This window comes from Oncorhynchus nerka, linkage group LG25 (genome assembly GCF_034236695.1).
Source record: "Oncorhynchus nerka isolate Pitt River linkage group LG25, Oner_Uvic_2.0, whole genome shotgun sequence".
Taxonomy (NCBI): domain Eukaryota; kingdom Metazoa; phylum Chordata; class Actinopteri; order Salmoniformes; family Salmonidae; genus Oncorhynchus; species Oncorhynchus nerka.
This window is the reverse complement of record NC_088420.1, coordinates 50,747,644-50,766,968: the sequence shown is the minus strand read 5'-3', so window position 1 is coordinate 50,766,968 and position 19,325 is coordinate 50,747,644. Positions and strand designations below refer to the sequence as shown.

General features: G+C 42.2%; 1 protein-coding gene across 1 annotated transcript in view; it reads left to right on the top strand.

Annotated features, from left to right (window-relative positions):
- The first annotated feature begins 4,396 nt into the window (after positions 1-4,396).
- LOC115109641 (nuclear factor of activated T-cells, cytoplasmic 3-like) overlaps positions 4,397-19,325 on the top strand; it is a 40,079-nt gene continuing 25,150 nt past the window's right edge. Inside the window, 4 exon segments of the mRNA XM_065009855.1 lie at positions 4,397-4,513; positions 14,171-14,258; positions 14,382-14,452; positions 15,506-17,265. Of these exon segments, the coding sequence (XP_064865927.1) occupies positions 17,181-17,265 (85 nt within the window). The 5' untranslated portion in view covers positions 4,397-4,513; positions 14,171-14,258; positions 14,382-14,452; positions 15,506-17,180.

Here is a 19,325-nt window from a genome sequence, read left to right as displayed (position 1 = left end):
CTCTAGTTGCGCTGTAATTGGGTCACTAATGGGAACACTACGTCACTGCAAAATCTAAGGGTTGAGCTCGAAAATTCAAGCTCCTTGGTGCTGCCATAGAGTTACATTAGAAGTGCCCATCCAAGAAGGCTCAAGGTCACTAGCCACAGATAAAATCACGTCAAATCATGTTATATCTACAGTAGCTTTGATTGGACTGATCATGTCACATCATACTTTCAAAATCTTAGCTAGCAAGCCAGCAGTCATCATCATGAATTAAGTCGACAAATTACTGGCAAATCCTTTTCAATCCTTGTCATGAAGAGAAATAATGAAGAGAAATTATAGATCAAATGTATCGGAGATAAAATAATGGCGCCGAAGGGGATGGCTGCCGTTTTTAGACAACACTATCAACCAAGACCCCACTCAACGTGCTGTATAAGGCCATAAGCAAACAAGAAAATGCTCATCCAGAAGCGTCGCTCCAAGTGGCCGGGACTTTAATGCAGGCAAATTTAAATCCGTTTTACCTCATTTCTACCAGCATGTGCAACCAGAGGATAAAAAAAACTCGAGACCACCTTTATTCCACACACAGAGACACGTACAAAGCTCTCCCTGGGAAATCTGACCATTATTCTATTCTCCTGATTCCTGCTTACAAGCGAAAATTAAAGCAGGAAGCACCAGTGACTAGATCAGTAAAAAAGTGGTCAAATGAAGCAGATGCTAAGCTACAGGACTGTTTTGCTAGCACAGACTGGAATGTGTTCTGGGATTCCTCCGATGGCATTGAGGAGTACACCACATCAGTCATTGGCTTCATCAATAAGTGCATCGATGACATCGTCCACACAGTGACCGTACGTATGTACCCCAACCAGAAGCCATGGATTACAGGCAACATCTGCACTGAGCTAAAGGCTAGAGCTGCTGCTTTCAAGGAGCTGGACTCTAACCCGGAAGCTTATAAGAAATCTTGCTATGCCCTCCGACGAACCATCAAACATGCAAAGCGTCAATACAGGACTAAGATCGACTCGTACTACACCAGCTCTAACACTCGTCGGATGTGGGAGGGCTTGCAAACTATTACAGACTACAAAGGGAAGTACAGCCGAGAGCTGCCCAGTGACACGAGCGTACCAGATGAGCTAAACTACTTCTATGCTCGCTTTGAGGTAAATAACACTAAAACATGCATGAAGAGCACCAGCTGTTCCGGAAAACTGTGTGATCACGCTCTCCTCAGCCGATGTGAGTAAGACCTTTAAACAGGTCAACATTCACAAGGCCGCAGGGCCAGAAGGATTACCAGGACATACACGGACCAACTGGCAAGGGTCTTCACTGACATTTTCAACCTCTCCCTGTCCGAGTCTGTAATACCAACCTGTTTTAAGCAGACCACTATAGTCCCTGTGCCCAAGAAAGCGAAGGTAACCTGCCTAAATGACTACCACCCCAGAGCAATCACATCGGTAGCCATGAAGTGCTTTGAAAGGCTGGTCATGGCTCACATCAACACCATCGTCCCAGAAACCCTAGACCCACTCCAATTTGCATACCGCCCCAACATATCCACATATTACGCAATCTCAATTGCACTCCACACTGCCCTTTCCCACCTGGACAAAAGGAACACCTATGTGAGAATGTTATCCATTGACTACAGCTCAGCGTTCAACACCATAGTGCCCGCAAAGCTCATCAATAAACTAAGGAGCCTGGGACTAAACACAGGTCCATGATGATGGTCCATTCTAAATCAAAACAAATATCACACATATATTATTTAGTATATGTAAAGACAAGATTAAATCAAGAATAGTCTGATGGGTGACAATATTAGCCTATCACTTGTGAATTATATATTATCACTTGTGAATGATGCCCAGCATAAGAAACTGCCTTTCCCTCTGATTTTTTTAGAACCTTAGTCGCACACCTCTTGTAGCCTAGCCCATATGTTTGTATCACAACTAAAGTAGCCCAATAACTTCTTAAAATAAAGCACATTAATCTGCTTTACAGGGGGTTTAGAGCCTACGTGGCATATATAAGCAGCGCATGAGTTTTGAGTTTGGGGAAGATACTTTTCACCATAAAAATGCACCTTTATAATAAAAGCATTACATGCATAATCACGTGATGGAGAGCCATGTGAGTGAGAAGAAAGGCACAATGACCACAGGCTGCAAAAGGCATGGATTTGTTAGGGTTCATTACGGCCACAAAGGGGATGCCACCGTGAAATTTGAGGAATTATCAAGTGCTTGTCAAACTGTGAATGAAAGACTAATGAAGTGTGTACAGCCTGCTCAAAAAAAACAAAGCAGAGCTCATGCCTTTCAAGCAACTTTTTTCAAATCATCATTAGTCTCATCATGCAGCCTTACAATGTATTAAAAATCTAAACATATAGCCCACTGTTTGTAGAACTGAAGTTACATTAATAACTGTAATTGAAGCATATAGGAATAGCTATTTCTTTGTTAACCGCTCAACACAGAATAGCCGCATGTGCGCACTCCCCCAAATCGCTTGGAGAAAATATTTATATTTTATATATTTATTTATTGTGAAACTGACAGGCATTTGCTTGACAATCACCGGCTCACACATCCCTAGGCCTGATCACCGACAATGATAATAGGGAAGAGGTCAGAGACTGCCAGGACAACAACCTCTCCCTCAACGTGAGCAGGACAAAGGAGATTATCGTAGACTACAGGAAAAGGAGGGCCGAACACGCGCCCATTCAAATCGACAGGGCTGTAGTGGAGTGGGTCGAGAGATTCATGTTCCTTGGTGTCCACAACACCAACAAACTATCATGGTCCAAACACACCAAGAAAGTAGTGAAGAGGGCACGACAACACCTATTCCCCCTCAGGAGAAAATATTTGGCATGGGTACCCAGATCCTCAAAAAGTTCTACAGCTGCACCATCAAGAGCATCCTGACCGGTTGCATCACCGTCTGGTATGGTAACTGCTTGGTATCTGACCGTAAGGCGCTACAGGCGGTGGTGCTTACAGACCAGTACATCACTGGGTCCAAGCTTCCTGCCATCCATGAACTATACACTAGGCAGAGTCAGAGGAAGGCCCAAAAAATTGTCAACAAGTCCAGTCACCCAAGTTTTGACTGTTCTCTCAGTCACCAAGTCTAGGTCCAAAAGGCTCCTTAACAGCTTCTACCCCCAAGCCATAAGACTTCTGAACAATTTATCAAATGGCCACCCGGACTATTTACATTGACCCCCCACCCACCCACACACTTTACAGTGCTGCTGCTCAATGTTTATTATGTATGCAAATTCACTTTAACCCTACCTACATGAAAAATTACCTCGACTAACCTGTACCCCCCCACATTAACTTGATACCGGCACCCCATGTATATAGCCTCATTATTGTTATTATATTGTGTTCTTTTTTCCCCTTTTTTAAAAAACTTTAGTTTATTTAGTAAATATTTTATTAACTTTATTTTCTTAAAATTGCATTGTTGGTTAAGGGCTTGTAAAGTAAGCATTTTAAGGTCTACTACACCTGTTGTGTTCGGCGCATGTGACAAATACAATTTTATTTGATCACCGACGTCATCATGATCCTACCCTGTTTTTTTCCCCGAGTTCCCTGTTGTCTTGAAAGCACCATAAATCCAGAGAATGCCAGACTGACGACAAAGTTTGATGACAAGATTTGCCCACGAAGGACCGCCGCGCCACCTTCCTGTTCAAATGAGCACAGCACAACAAGATGAGTCCCAAAAATGTATTGTAAACTGCTGCATAAATGATGTAATATGCCAGGGAGATATGTATACTGTAGCTAAGAAAGTGATACTAACGTTAAGTGTATGTTGTGTAGTAAGCTTTACATGCTAAAATCGCCACTGCTTACATGTTCTATGTTTTTGGCTGCTTTTGAAAGCAAAATACAATTTGAAAACAGTATTGGCATTGTTTAATTCGATTTACATTATGTCAAACTAGGACTGATTGTTTGATTACCGTGGCAACTACTGTAGCTCTCTCGTAAACTTGCTAGCTACTTCAGTGGATGTTAAACACATTTCTAGCGACAAATGTGTTAAAGTATAGCCATGGTATAAAAAGGTAATCAACTCAGGGGTCTCTGGAAAATAATATAATTCCTTGGAAGGACAGTTTTATCCCCGCTAGCTGTTCTTGGAACACACCTTCCGTGTCATTCATTATTTTCCATAGAATGCATAGCCCATCGTTGATTATCCCTTACATAACTTATGTTTTTTTTTTAGGTTTGCCTGGTTTATAAACAATATACAGTGAGGTATGCTGCACACAACACACCAGGGACTTATTCAATGGAATTATTATATTTAGAACACATTACTCTCATATTGGGTATACCTGTTCTATGCGGTATATTTCGATACTGAGTCGGCTAGGTTTGATGACCCAAGGAAATAGCGAGTCAACACGCGTCTTTGGAAGTTTCTAATGAAGACCACTGCGATGTACTTTCTGTAAATGACGGTGAGTTATTTTAATTGTGGATTAAAAACTTCATATCGTAAGTGCCAGATGTGCGTCCTCCAATTATTTTACGAGCAATAAATGCCACTCGCTGTTTATTATCGATGCGTAGTTACTACACCCCTACCTACATGCACAAATTACCCCAACTAACCTTTACCCACGCACACTAACTCGGTACCGGTACCCCCTATATGTTATTGTGTTACTTTTTTTTTTACTTTGGTAAATATTTGCTTAACTCTTCTTGAACTGCAATGTTGGTTAAGGGCTTGTAAGTAAGCATTTAACTTTAAGGTCCACACCGCATGTGACAAATAATGTTTGATTTGACTTACACGTTTCTCTAGTTGAAACACAAGCAAACTGCTACACTACTATGGAAGGTCAAGAGTTTTAATTCGTCTTACACTTGCAACGATAGTTTTTCACTTGCTTTTTTCTAGTGTCAAATGTAATCATTTAACACGTGATTTTTTTCACATGTCCAGTGTGTGTTTACAGGCGATTTGAACACTTGTTTTGGGCATTTTTACACGCGTTCATTACATCTGTTCAATGTTCAATTACAGGTGATTAGAACGCTTGTTATGGGCATTTTACATGCGTTCATTACACCTGTTCGTTGTGCATTTGTGACTCACAACCTGGATTCGGGCTTATGTAGTAACATTTTAATTTCTGTTTTTTTGACATTGGATAAAAGTAGAGACTCAGAGCTACAAAATTGTATATCATACACTGCATTTGAGGAAACAATGGGAAAGTAATTCTGCTTTGAAAGTTGATCAACTTGTAAACTCTCTTTTGAGAAAACCGCCATTCAGTGTTTTGGTACTACTATTGGAGAGCCCTTCTTTGTCCTCACCCATTCAGCATTGTTCACACCCTCTTAAGACTTAAAGAGATGGGTGGTGCTAAGGGTTGATCCATGTGTTCTGTACTAACCTGTCAGCTACTTCCAGATTTCTAAGAGAGAGAACAGCTCACTGAACATTACTTGCCCTATAGCAGAGCTGGTTGGGCTGTTATGTTATCCAGAGCGTTGGTGACTGCAACTGTGCTGTCAGATTGTCTGTTTGTAAATTCATAGCATTTCAGGTTCTAAGCGCACACTGGACACTCTGGCCAATAAGTAGGGTTGTTCCGAAAGCTCTGACCTCACAACGACAGTCAAGCACCCAAGCTAACTGGCTAACATTGGCTAGCTAAACTAAGCAAAAAAAGAAACGTCCTCTTACTGTCAACAGTGTTTATTTTCAGCAAACTTAACATGTGTAAATATTTGTATGAACATAACAAGATTCAACAACTGAGACATAAACTGAACAAGTTCCACAGACAGGTCACTAACATAAATGGAATAATGTATCCCTGAACAAAGGGGGGGTCAAAATCAAAAGTAACAGTTAGTATCTGGTGTGGCCACCAGCTGCATTATGTACTGCAGTGCATCTCCTCCTCATGGACTGCACCAGATTTGCCAGTTCTTGCTGTGAGATGTTACCCCACTCTTTCACCAAGGCACCTGCAAGTCCCCGGACATTTCTGGGGGGAATGGATCCAGAACGTCTGGATCCAACAGGTCCCATACATGCTCAATGGGATTGAGATCCGGGCTCTTTGCTGGCCATGGCAGAACACTGACATTCCTGTCTTGCAGGAAATCACACACAGAACAAGCAGTATGGCTGGTGGCATTGTTATGCTGGAGGGTCATGTCAGGATGAGCCTGCAGGAAGGGTACCACATGAGGGATGTTACAGGATGTCTTCCCTGTAACGCACAGCATTGAGATTGCCTGCAATGACAGCAAGCTCAGTCCGATGATGCTGTGACACACCACCCCAGACCATGACGGACCGTCCACCTCCAAATCGATCCTGCTCCAGAGTACAGGCCTCGGTGTAATGCTCATTCCTTCGACGATAAACTCGAATCCGACCATCACCCCTGGTGAGACAAAACCACGATTCGTCAGTGAAGAGCACTTTTTGCCAGTCCTGTTTGGTCCAGAGATAGTGGGTTTGTGCCCATAGGCGACGTTGTTGCCGGTGATGTCTGGTGAGGACCTGCCTTACAGCAGGCCTACAAGCCCTCAGTCCAGCTTCTCTCAGCCTATTGCGGACAGCCTGAGCACTGATGGAGGGATTGTGCATTCCTCGCATATCTCGGACAGTTGTTGTTGCCATCCTGTACCTGTCCCACAGGTGTGATGTCCGGATGTACCGATCCTGTGCAGGTGTTGTTACACGTGGTATGCCACTGCGAGGACAATCAGCTGTCCGTCCTGTCTTAGGCGTCTCACAGTACGGACATTACAATGTGTTGCTCTGGCCACATCTGCAGTCCTCATGCCTCCTTGCAGCATGCCTAAGGCATGTTCACGCAGATGAGCAGGGACCCTCGGCATCTTTCTTTTTAGTGTTTTTCAGAGTCAGTAGAAAGGCCTCTTTAGTGTCTGTGACCTTAATTTCCTACCGTCTGTAAGCTGTTAACGACCGTTCCACAGGTGCATATTCATTAATTGTTTATGGTTCATTGAACAAGCATGGGAACGTGTTTAAACCCTTTACAATGAAGATCTGTGAAGTTATTTAGATTTTTACGAATTATTTTTGAAAGACAGTGTCCTGAAAAAGGGGCGTTTCTTTTTTTGCTGAGTTTATTACCAGACACATAATGTGAGAACACCCCACTCTGACCATTTTACTCCCCCTAGCAGAGCTGGTTAGGCAGTTTATGTTATCCAGAGCATTGGTGACTAACTGTGCTGATGGCAACAATCAATTAATCTGCGCTCTGTCACACTAAGACAATAGTCTTTTGTTAACAAATGTAGCTAGATTGCTAGCTAGGTAAACAATGAATACCAACGCATGACGTAACGTTAGTGAGCCAGCTAGCTAACAGTACACTAACTTAAAAATTTAAATGCTTTGTCAAAATTAGAGTGGAGTCTTTTGTTAAGACATGTAGCTAGCTAGCTAAACAATGGACCATAATCACAACATGACATTACTACCCTACATGAATCTGCAGGTATCTAACCAACCAGGTTCTATGGCCATAACTAGTCAAGCAAATGTGTCTGAGATACGAAGAATAAGACCATACACATAACGTTAACTAGCGACCCAGCCAGCTAATGTTAGCTAGCGAACAGTGCACTTGAAATGAAACCACTTTGTCAAAATTAGAAATGTGTAATATTTGAAAATGTAGCTAGCTAGACTATATTACCCATGGTCTGAAATTGGAGTAACGTAAACTCACTCACCTTTGTACATCGCCTTGGTCTGTACAAATTACCTTATTTTTGCGCCCAAAAAACGTAATACTTCGAGATCAACTGTAATAGCAATACCAATGTAAAGCACCATTTCTCTCCTTTCCAACAAAATTAATGACGAGACCTTCATGATGCCCATCTCTGCATAATTCCCACCCGACATTTTTTTAAATGTCAGGTGGGGAGCTAAGGCTACGAAGTGATCTTGAAAGGGGGAAATATCTTGTGTGAAGAAACAGGTTATTTTTTAAATATTTTTACTCCGTTTCCACCCAATTTCGTGGTATCCAATTGTTGGAGCTACTATCTTGTCTCATCGCTAGGATTACTTTAGGATAAAGTAATCCTTCTCACCCCCCCCCCCCCTTAAAAGACCTAGATGCACTATTGTAAAGTGGCTGTTCCACTGGATGTCATAAGGTGAAAGCACCAATTTGTAAGTCGCTCTGGATAAGAGCGTCTGCTAAATGACTTAAATGTAAAATGTAAAAATCGCTACAACTCCCGTACGGGCTCAGGAGAGACAAAGGTTGAAAGTCATGCGTCCTCCGATACACAACCCAACCAAGCCGCACTGCTTCTTAACACAGCGCGCATCCAACCCGGAAGCCAGCCGCACCAATGTGTCGGAGGAAATACCGTGCACCTGGCAACCTTGGTTAGCGCGCACTGCGCCCGGCCCGCCACACGAGTCGCTGGTGTGCGATGAGACAAGGATATCCCTACCGGCCAACCCCTCCCTAACTCGGACGACGCTAGGCCAATTGTGCGTCGCCCCACGGACCTCCCGGTCGCGGCCGGTTACGACAGAGCCTGGGCGCAAACCCAGAATCTCTGGTGGCACAGTTGGCGCTGCAGTACAGCGCCCTTAACCACTGCGCCACCCGGGAGGCCCAGAAAGTTTTTTTTCACCCGATTTGTCCAACTAATCAACTTTAAAATGTAAATAAAACGAGAGTTTATGTAATGTCTCATCACATACCTGTTTGAAGGTTTGTGTCAAATTTGAAGAGGGATTTAGGGCTGCACTAACGTTAGCCTCACAAGTGAACTGCAGCTGTTCCGGCTTTTGAGTGGCACGATGGCTCGCAGTAATGACATGTAAAAGAATGCAATTGGCACCCTAGTCATGAAATATTAGTTTAATATTAGCAATAATTATATTAATTTAGACAAATCATGAATAATTACGTTTTCTTACAAGTGTATATGGTTAAACATGATTTTAATCTGTGAGTGAAGGGTGGAAAGAGGCTGTACGGCACAAAATGAGTTGCAAATGCGCGTTGTACGTTACGTAATGACAAGTCACAATGTAACGTACAGCGTCAGAGGGGTCAGTTTTTTCATCTTTTCTCCAATACTGTTAGTCCATTACCATGTCAATCAACGCGGAATCGAAACGTAGTTCACACCCCGGATTTTGATGCCAACACAGTCCCGTTCGTTTTCATTGCAGCCTCGTTTGAATGTCACGGTTATGCACATTTGTACGGAATGGGGTGAGTTTACTTAGATAGCCAGAGCAAATTTGCCAGCTAGTACGTCTATCAACAGTTGCAGTGACATTCTATTGAAATGGATTCTTGCATGGAGTATTTTGTTAAGACATGTAGCTAGCTAGCTAAACAATGGACCATAATTACAACTCATGACGTTACTAGCCTGCATGAATCTGCAGGTAGCTAACTAACCAGGTTCTTTGACTATAACTAATCAAGCAAATGTGTCTGAGATACGAAGAATAATATACACTACGATAGGTAGCAGCCCAGCCAGCTAACATTAGCTAGCTACCCAGCCAGCTAACGTTAGCTAGCTAACAGTACACTTGAAATTAAACCACTTTCTGTCAAAAATAGAAACATGTAATATCTGAAAATGTAGCTAGCTAGACTATCTTACCAGTATACATCATGGTTGGACGCGTCTCCTGATTTTAACAAAACATTTCATACATCTTTTCCCATAGTGGAAGTGGTCAGAAAGGGACTTTTTGGAAAATATTCAGGAGATGGAGGTGCTCAAAGTTGACCCATTTTGCATACCCTACCATAAGAATATAAACGGTTGAGTTTGATGTCATTTGAAAGCTTACAAACAGGGTTGTCAAACTATTCTTTGATTTAAACATTTAAAAAATAAAAATAAAGCTTTAACTTCAATTACAGTGAGCTCAAAGTATTTGCAAAGTGACAATTTTGTTATTTTGGCTCTGTAATACAGAAATTTTGATTTGAAATGATACAATGGCTATGAGGTTAAAGTGCATTCTGTTAGCTTTAATTTGAGGGTATTTTTAATCCATATCGGGTAAACCGTTTAGAAATTTCAGCACTTTTTTTTGTACATAGCCAAAAGTATTGGGACAAATTCACTTACGTGTATTAAAGTAGTAAAAACGTAAACGTACGGAAAAGTTCATTCAAATCAAAAGAGGTACAGTCAGAAAGTGATTGAAATCATATGGTACGATCCTACTGTATAGGAGTGGGCAACATACGGCCCACTTGAGGTTTGATGTTTTTGGTGGGGAAAAACACTCAAATCAAATTTCTTTTGTCATTTGCTTCATAAAAAACAGGTGTAGACTAACAGAGAAATGCTTACTTACCAACAATGCAGAGAGAAATTATAAAACAAGTAATAAATACACAATGAGTAACGAAAACTTGGCTATATACACTGGGTACCAGTACCGAATCCATGTGCAGGGGTACGATGTAGCTATGTACATATAGGTAGGGGTAAAGTAACTAGGCAACAAGATAGATTACCAGCGGCATATGTGATGAGTCAAATGAGTTAGTGCAAAAAGTGTCAATCCAGGTAGTCCGGGTAGCTATTTGGTTAACTATTTAACTGTCTTATGGCTTAGGGGTAGAAGCTGTTCAGGGTCCTGTTGGTTCCAGACATGGTACATCAGTTCTGCTTGCCATGCGGTAGCAGAGAGAACGGTCTATGACTTGGATGGCTGGAGTCTTTGTCAATTTTTAGGGCCTTCCTCTGACACCTCCTGGTATAGAGCTCCTGGATGGCAGGGAGCTTGGCTCCAGTGAAGTACTGGGCCATGCACACGACCCTTCGTTGTGCCTCGCGGTCAGATGCCAAGCAGTTGCCATACCAAGTGGTGATGCAGCCAGTCAAGATGCTCTCAATGGTACAGTTTTTGAAGTTGAGGAGGCCCATGCAAAATCTTTTTAGCCTCCTGAGGGGGAAGAGGTATTGTCGTGCCTTTGTCACAAACTATGTTGGTGTGGGCGGACCATGTTAATTCCTTAGTGATGTGGACACCGAAGAACTTGAAGCTCTTGACCCGCTCCACTACAGCCCCGTTGATGTGAATGGGGGTATGCTCGGCCAGCCATTTCCCGTAGTCCAGGATCAGCTCGTTTCTCTTGCTGACATTGAGAGAGAGGTTGTCCTGGCACCAAACTGCCAGGTCACTTAGTGCCTTGCAAAAATATTCATCCGCCTTAGAGTTTTTCCTATTTTGTTGCATTAGAACCTGTAATTTAGATGGATTTCTATTTGGATTTCATGTAATGGACATACACAAAATAGTCCAAATTGGTGAAGTGAAATGAGAAAAATTACTTTTACTGAAGTGAAAAAATAAATAAATGGAAAAGTGGTGCATGCATATGTATTCACCCCTTTTGCTATGAAGCCCCTAATTAAGATCTGGTGCAACCAATTACATTCAGAAGTCACATCATTTGTTAAATAAAGTCCACCTGTGTGCAATCTAAGTATCACATGATCTGTCACATGATCTCAGTATATATACACCTGTTCTGAAAGGCCACAGAGTCTGCAACACCACTAAGCAAGGTGCACCACCAAGCAAGCGGCACCATGAAGACCAAGGAGCTCTCCACAGGTCAGGGACAAAGTTGTGGAGAAGTATAGATCAGGGTTGGGTTATAAAAAAATATCCGATACTTTGAACATCCCACGGAGCAGCATTAAATCCATTATTACAAAATGGAAATAATATGGCACCACAACAAACCTGCCAAGAGAGGGCCGCCCAACAAAACTCAAGGACCAGGCAGGGAGGGCATTAATTACAGAGGCAACAAAGAGACCAAATATAACCCTGAAGGAGCTGCAAATCTCCACAGCGGAGATTGGAGTATCTGTCCATAGGACCACTTTAAGCCGTACACTCCACAGAGCTGGGCTTTACGGACGAGTGGACAGAAAAAAGACATTGCTTAAAGAAAAAAACAAGCAAACACGTTTGGTGTTCGCCAAAAGGCATGTGGGAGACTCCCCAAACATATGGAAGAAGACACTCTGGTCAGATGAAACTAAAATGTAGTTTTTTGGCCAACAAGGAAAACGCTATGTCTGGCGCAAACCCATGCTGTGGGGATGTTTTTCATCAGCAGGGACTGGGAAACTGCTCAGAATTGAAGGAATGGTCGATGGCACTAAATACAGGGAAATTCTTGAGGGAAACCTATTTCAGTCTTCCAGAGATTTGAGACCGGGACGGAGGTTCACCTTCCAGCAGGACAATGTCCCTAATTGTGCCAAAGCAACACTCGAGTGGTTTAAGCGTAAACATTTAAATGTCTTGGAATGGCCTAGTCAAAGCCCAGACCTCAATCCAATTGAGAATCTGTGGTATGACTTAAAGATTGCTGTACACCAGCAGAACCCATCCAACTTGAAGGAGCTGAAGCAGTTTTGCCTTGAATAATGGGCAGAGATTCCAGTGGCTAAATGTGCCAAGCTTATAGAGACATACACCAAGAGACTTGCAGCCGGCGTAGTAGGATTCGTTCTTAGTCCTGTATTGACACTGGCTGATCGGAGGTCGTAGAGGGATTTCTTATAAGTGTCTGGATTAGTGTCCCGCTCCTTGAAAGCAGCAGCTCTAGCCTTTAGCTCATTGCAGATTAGAGCCCTGCACGGGCATGATTTTTAAGCCCAAGCCTTACCCATGCCTGCGATGTTCAGGCCATACCCTACCCAATTGCTTCTGCCAAACACGAACTCAGAGAACTTCCTCTTTTAGTAAATCCATTAGTTGCTCCTCAATGGGGCGGCAGCGTAGCCTAGTGGTTAGAGCGTTGGACTAGTAACCGGAAGGTTGCGAGTTCAAACCCCCGAGCTGACATGGTACAAATCTGTTGTTCTGCCCCTGAACAGGCAGTTAACCCACTGTTCCCAGGCCGTCATTGAAAATAAGAATGTGTTCTTAACTGACTTGCCTGGTTAAATAAAGGTAAAAAAATAAATAAAAAATGTCAATATCTGTCACTTGCACCCTGCATGCACTCTGCTCTTGGCGGTTCTGAGTTTGGTTTCGCTGCTCAATGAAGAGATATGAGAGAGCACTTAGCTGATTTATCACTCTAAACTACGACAACTCAATTTTCTGTGAAATAATCTCTCCTGTCTTATATTTGACAAGGTTGAAGCACTTCTGACACCATGTAATGGTGTTAGATATGACTGCACTGCACTGCACAGCAGAGCATGAGCATATGGCTCAGCTTCAAAATGTTTAATTATCAGTTTAGTGATACCTGAGCCCTGCCCGTACCCTAGTTATTGATGAAGAAAACAGGACCCTACCCAGCCCTAACCTGATTTAAAATGTCGGGGTTCGTCGGGTTTGGGTCGGGTAGCTCTAGTGCGGATGTTGCCTGTAATCCATGGCTTCTGGTTGGGATATGTACATACGATCACTGTGGGGACGCCGTCGTCGATGCATTTATTAATGAAGCCGTTGACTGATTTGGTAAACTCCTCAATGTTATCGGATGAATCCCGGAACATATTCCAGTCTGTGCTAGCAAAACATTCCTGTAGATTAGCATCCACTAATAATATGTACAATCATCATGTACAATATGTCATATTTACAGTCAAACGTCATAAAGTACCAGTCGAACGTTTGTACACACCTACTCATTCTATGAAATAACACATGGAATCATGTAGTAACCAAAAGGGTGTTTAACAAATCAAAATATATTTTAGATTTGAGCATTCCAGGTGACTATCTCATGAAGATGGTTGAGAGAATGCCAAGAGTGTGCTAAGCTGTCATCAATGCAAAGGGTGGCTACTTTGAAGAATCTCAAATATATTTTGATTTGTGAAACACCTTTTTGGTTACTACATGATTCCATATGTGTTATTTCATAGTTCTGATGTCTTCACTATTATTCTATATTGTAGAAAATAGTACATATAAATAAAAACCCTGGAATGAGTAGGTGTGTACAAACTTTCGACTGGTACTTTGTGACGTTTGACTGTAAATATCACATATTGTACATTATGATTGTACATATTATTATGACTGTACATATTATGACAGTAGTGTGATGTTTGTGTATTAGGGGGGAGTACCCTGGCGAGTTTAGCCCTAAGATGTTCCCGGTAGAGTGGAGCCGCAAGAAGAAACTGGCGCAACCACGATATGAGATGGTAAGTTGACCACTTTATATTAGCCATGGTCTTACAACATACAAGCTGTCAAAAGCATTTATGTGTAGTGTTGATATGTGTGTTTGGTTTCTAACAAAATGTATTGTGTATGATGTTTTCAAGTACTGCGCTCTCAAGACCGGGCGTTCCAATCCATAGATGGTGACAAAGAAAAAGTACAGCTCCACTCTGCGGTGAGTTTATACAGTGCCTTCAGAAAGTATTCATACCCCTTGACTTATTCCACATATTGTTCTGTTACAGTCTGAATTGAAAATGTATTAAATATATATATATTTTTTACCCATCTACACACAATACCCTATAATGACAAAGTGAAAACATGTTTTTAGAATATGTATTGAAAATATATTTGGAATGTCAGGATGGTGGTGGCAGCATGATGTTGGCTGCATCATGCTATGGGGATGCTTTTTAGCGGCAGGGACTGGGAGACCGGTAAGGACAGGGGGAACAATGAACGGAGCCATATACAGGCAAATCCTCAATGAAAACCTGCTTCTAAGTACAAATGACCTTAGGCTTGGGGCGAAGATTTACGTTCCAACAGGACAATGACCCCAATCATACAGCCAAAGCAGTGCTAGAATGGCTTCAGAACAATAATGTGAAAGTCATTGAATGGCCCACCCAAAGCCCAGACTTCAATCTCATTGAAAATCTGTGGAAAGACTTGAAGAATGCTGTTCAACGCTGCTCCCCATCAAACTTAACAGTGCTTGAGAAAATCTGCAGGGAAGAATGGGGGGGGTGTGCAAAGCTGATAGAGACATACCCAAGACGAGTCAAAGCTGTAATCGCCGCCAAAGTGCTTCTACAGAGTATTGACTCAGGGGTTTGAATACTTATGTAAATGAGATTTCACTTTCACTTTCAATCAATTTGCACACATTTCTAAAAACGTGTTTTCACTTTGTCACTATGGGGTATTGCGTGTAGGTGGGCGAGGAAAAACATTTATTTAATCAATTTTGAATTCAGGCTGTAACAACAAAATGTGGAATAAGTCAAAGGGTATGCATACTTTCTGAAGGCACTGCAGTGAATGTGTTAGTCACCCAGAGAGTGTCCCAAGTTAAACCCTGTGAATGTAATGCTTAATAACACTGTTATAGTAATGCATATTATGTAACAATGCTATAATAATGCTTAATAGCTGTGTTATTCACTCATAATAATGCCAAATGACTTAACACAACACTTTCTCTTTTATTATATCCATGCAGGGTGAAGTCAAAGAAAAATGCAGAACAGGCTGCTGCTATAGTATGTCTACGTGTTCTGGGACTGCCAGAGGGGCGGGCGGGTGAAGAGTACTCTGGGTTGGTGGGCAAGAGAAAGAGGGAGGAGAAGCCAGATGACGAGGACACCACTGTAGAGTATGGAGCCAGGAAAAGACCCCTGCCTAAAAATCCAAAGGAGCAACAGCTGCGGAAGAAAACAGGGCACCAGCTATTCCAACTGGTGTACAGCACCAGACACGCACAGAGTGATGCTGCACTGTGTAAAATGACTAATGCTTTACGACCGCAATGAGACGGTATGCTCCTTTTTATATTAAATGGTGGCGGATTTGCAGCAGGGGTCAGCTCTTGCCAGGGGGAGTGATTGATACAGTAGCGGCCATATTGTTGTGAGTTTGAGACATTGCCTACAAGAGCAGCGTACTCTGAGTAACTGAGACACTGAGTAACTGGAACTGAACTCTCACCCCAATAGTCAAACATCAATTAGCATGAGGCGTTCCATGCTATTTATTTTCTCTTCTGGATTATTTTGTTTATAGACAAAAAGCATGTTTGGTGTTTGTGTGAAGAAGGCATGCTCTACAGGGAATTAAGAAATGGCCCTATTCTTAATTTTTTAAATTTGATAACCAAAACCGATAATTTGTTTTTTGTTTTTTAAACTGGTCAAATACGTAACAAGACAGTATGGCAGTCTACTTGAAATCACACATTCTCCTTATGCTTGCAATACTGAATGTATTCTGCTGTAATGTCACGATAGAAAACCACTTAGCAACTTTCAGCACCACATCATATTGACCAGAAGCAAGGTAATTATTGGTTTTGTTTTATTGTTATTGACAGAGTGTGTAATAAAAGGTGCCAGAGGAGGGCAGTACAGGAGCTGTATACAGCTAGTTAGAATTATCAGACAGTATTTATTTTGTAAGGCCCCTTCTATGGGGCCTTTCACAATTGGTGAAAACCTACCTTTTTTGTTGCAGTTTTCATCCTTATAAAGTGGTTGTTGCTCTATCACTGTTAAACTATAAAGGTTGATGATTTGATTGTGGTATGAGTGGTGTGTGTCTGCTGTTGGATAACGGATGGTTTATTTGTTTTTAAAACTGTTTGCTTCTAACGAGATAAGTATTCGTATCGTTGATTGATTGCAGTCTCCAGAAATACATTACTTGTCTTGTCAGGTGATTTGATACTCTAAAATGGTCTAGTAGCTTGTAGGCCTACAGTACTCTCTCACCAGCTACTTACAGTACGCGGGGTGATATGCCGGGTGTAGTATTTTGCTGACGTCATGAACCAAGCTGTCTGTAATGCTTTGTTTGTAATGTGGAAGTTTGGAGTAGACTACCAGCCTACTTCACCAGTCATCAAGAGTAACTACGGTCGAACCATTGTCTGCGTCTTTTCTAGTCCGAGAACTGAACTGGTGAAGTATCAAGAGAATATAATAGATTCGTAATAAATGTCGCCTGGAGGGGACACGCATTTAGGAATCGCTTTAGTTATTTACAACTTCGGATAGGCTTCTTGTTGCTGTTTATAGTGTAAACTAAACTCATTTTCCTCCTGTTGTATCGTTAACCTTTTGAGTCCAGTTTTGAAACAACCCAGGAATAAAGAACTGTAAAGAACCGACTAGTAAGACCGAATGACTACTGTAAATTGTAGCGGCAATGAGGAACTGGACTTCAGACTTATTTTCGGAGAGGACGCGCAACAGCTAGGCCTCGCAGGTGAGTTTTATTTTTTAATTTTTTACAATGTATCCGTATTCCACAAAGCTTTAATATAATTTTACAAAGTTACCAATTTGGTGCAAATGTTCTGTTTGTGTCGCCTTGGCTAGATTGCGGTATCTGGTCATATAGCCGAACCACGAATGTAGGCTGCATTCATTGACCAATATCAATCAAATCACATTTTATTGGTCACATACACATGGTTAGCAGATGTTAATCCCAGTGTAGCGAAATGTTTGTGCTTCTAGTTCCGACAATGCAGTAATATTTAACAAGTAATCTAACAAATTCACAACAACTACCTTGTACACACAAATGTAAGGGATGAATAAGAATATGTACATATAAATACAGTGGGGCAAAAAAGTATTTAGTCAGCCACCAATTGTGCAAGTTCTCCCACTTAAAAAGATGAGAGAGGCATATGTACACTTCAACTATGACAGACAAAATGAGAAAAAAAATCCAGAAAATCACATTGTAGGATTTTTAATGAATTTATTTGCAAATTATGGTGGAAAATAAGTATACTGAAAATAAAGTATGATGAAAATTACAGGCCTCTCTCATCGTTTTAAGTGGGAGAACTTGCACAATTGGTGGCTGACTAAATACTTTTTTGCCTCACTGTATATGGATGAGCGATAGGGCAGTATATACATATGAGATGAGTGATGTAGGATATGTAAACATTATTAAAGTGCCGTTATTTAAAGTGACTAGTGATACCTTTATTAAGAACATTTATTAAAGTGGCCAGAGATTTGAGTCTGTATGTTGACACAGCCTCTCTATGTTAGTGGTGGCTGTTTAACAGTCTGATGGCCTTGAGATAGAAGCTGTTTTTCAGTCTCGGTTCCAGCTTTGATGCACCTGTACTGACCTCACATTCTGGATGATAGCGGGGTGAACAGGCAGTGGCTCGGGTGGTTGTTGTCCTTGATGATCTTTTTGGCCTTCCTGTGACATCGGGTTCTGTAGGTGTCCTGGAAGGCAGGTAGTTTGCCCCCGGTGATGCATTGTGCAGACCGCACTACACTCTGGAGAGCCTTGCAGTTGAGGGCGGTGCAGTTGCCGTACCAGGCGGTGATACAGCCCGACAGGATGCTCTCGATTGTGCATCTGTAAAAGTTTGAGTGTTTTAGGTGACAAGCCATATTTCTTAAGCCTCCTGAGGTTGCGTCTTCTTCACCACGCTGTTTGTGTGGGTGGACCATTTCAGTTTGTACGTGATGTGTACGCCGAGGAACTTAAAACTTTCCACCTTCTCCACTACTGTCCCGTCAATGTGTATGGGGAGGTGCTCCCTCTGCTGTTTTCTGAAGTCCACGATCGTCTCCTTTGTTTTGTTGACATTGAGTGAGAGGTTATTTTCCTGACACCATACTCAGAGGGCCCTCACCTCCTCCCTGTAGGCCGTCTCGTCTTTGTTGGTAATCAAGTCTACCACTGTAGTGTCGTCTGCAAGCTTGATGAGTGAGTTGGAAGCGTGCATGGCCACGCAGTCATGGGTGAACAGGGAGTACAGGAGAGGGCTGAGAACGCACCCTTGTGGGGCCCCAGTGTTGAGGATCAGCGGGGTGGAGATGTTGTTTCCTACCCTCACCACCCGGGGGTGGCCCATCAGAAAGTCCAGGACCCAATTGCACAGGGCGGGTTCAAGACCCAGGGTCTCGAGCTTAATGAAGAGTTTGGAGGGTACTATGGTATTAACCTCTCTGGGATCTAGCGTCCCACCTCGCCAACAGCCAGTGAAAGTGCAGGGTGCCAAATTCAAAACAACAAAAATCTCATAATTAACATTCCTCAACCATTGAAGTATTTTACACCATTTTAAAGATACACTTCTCGTTAATCCAACCACAGTGTCCGATTTCAAAAAGGCTTTTCGGCGAAAGCAGAACATATCATTATGTTAGGTCAGCAACAAGTCACAGAAAGCATTCAGCCATTTTCCAACCAAAGAGAGGTGTCACAAAAAGCAAAAATATAGATAAAATGAATCACTAACCTTTGACGATCTTCCTCAGATGACACTCCCAGTACTCAATGTT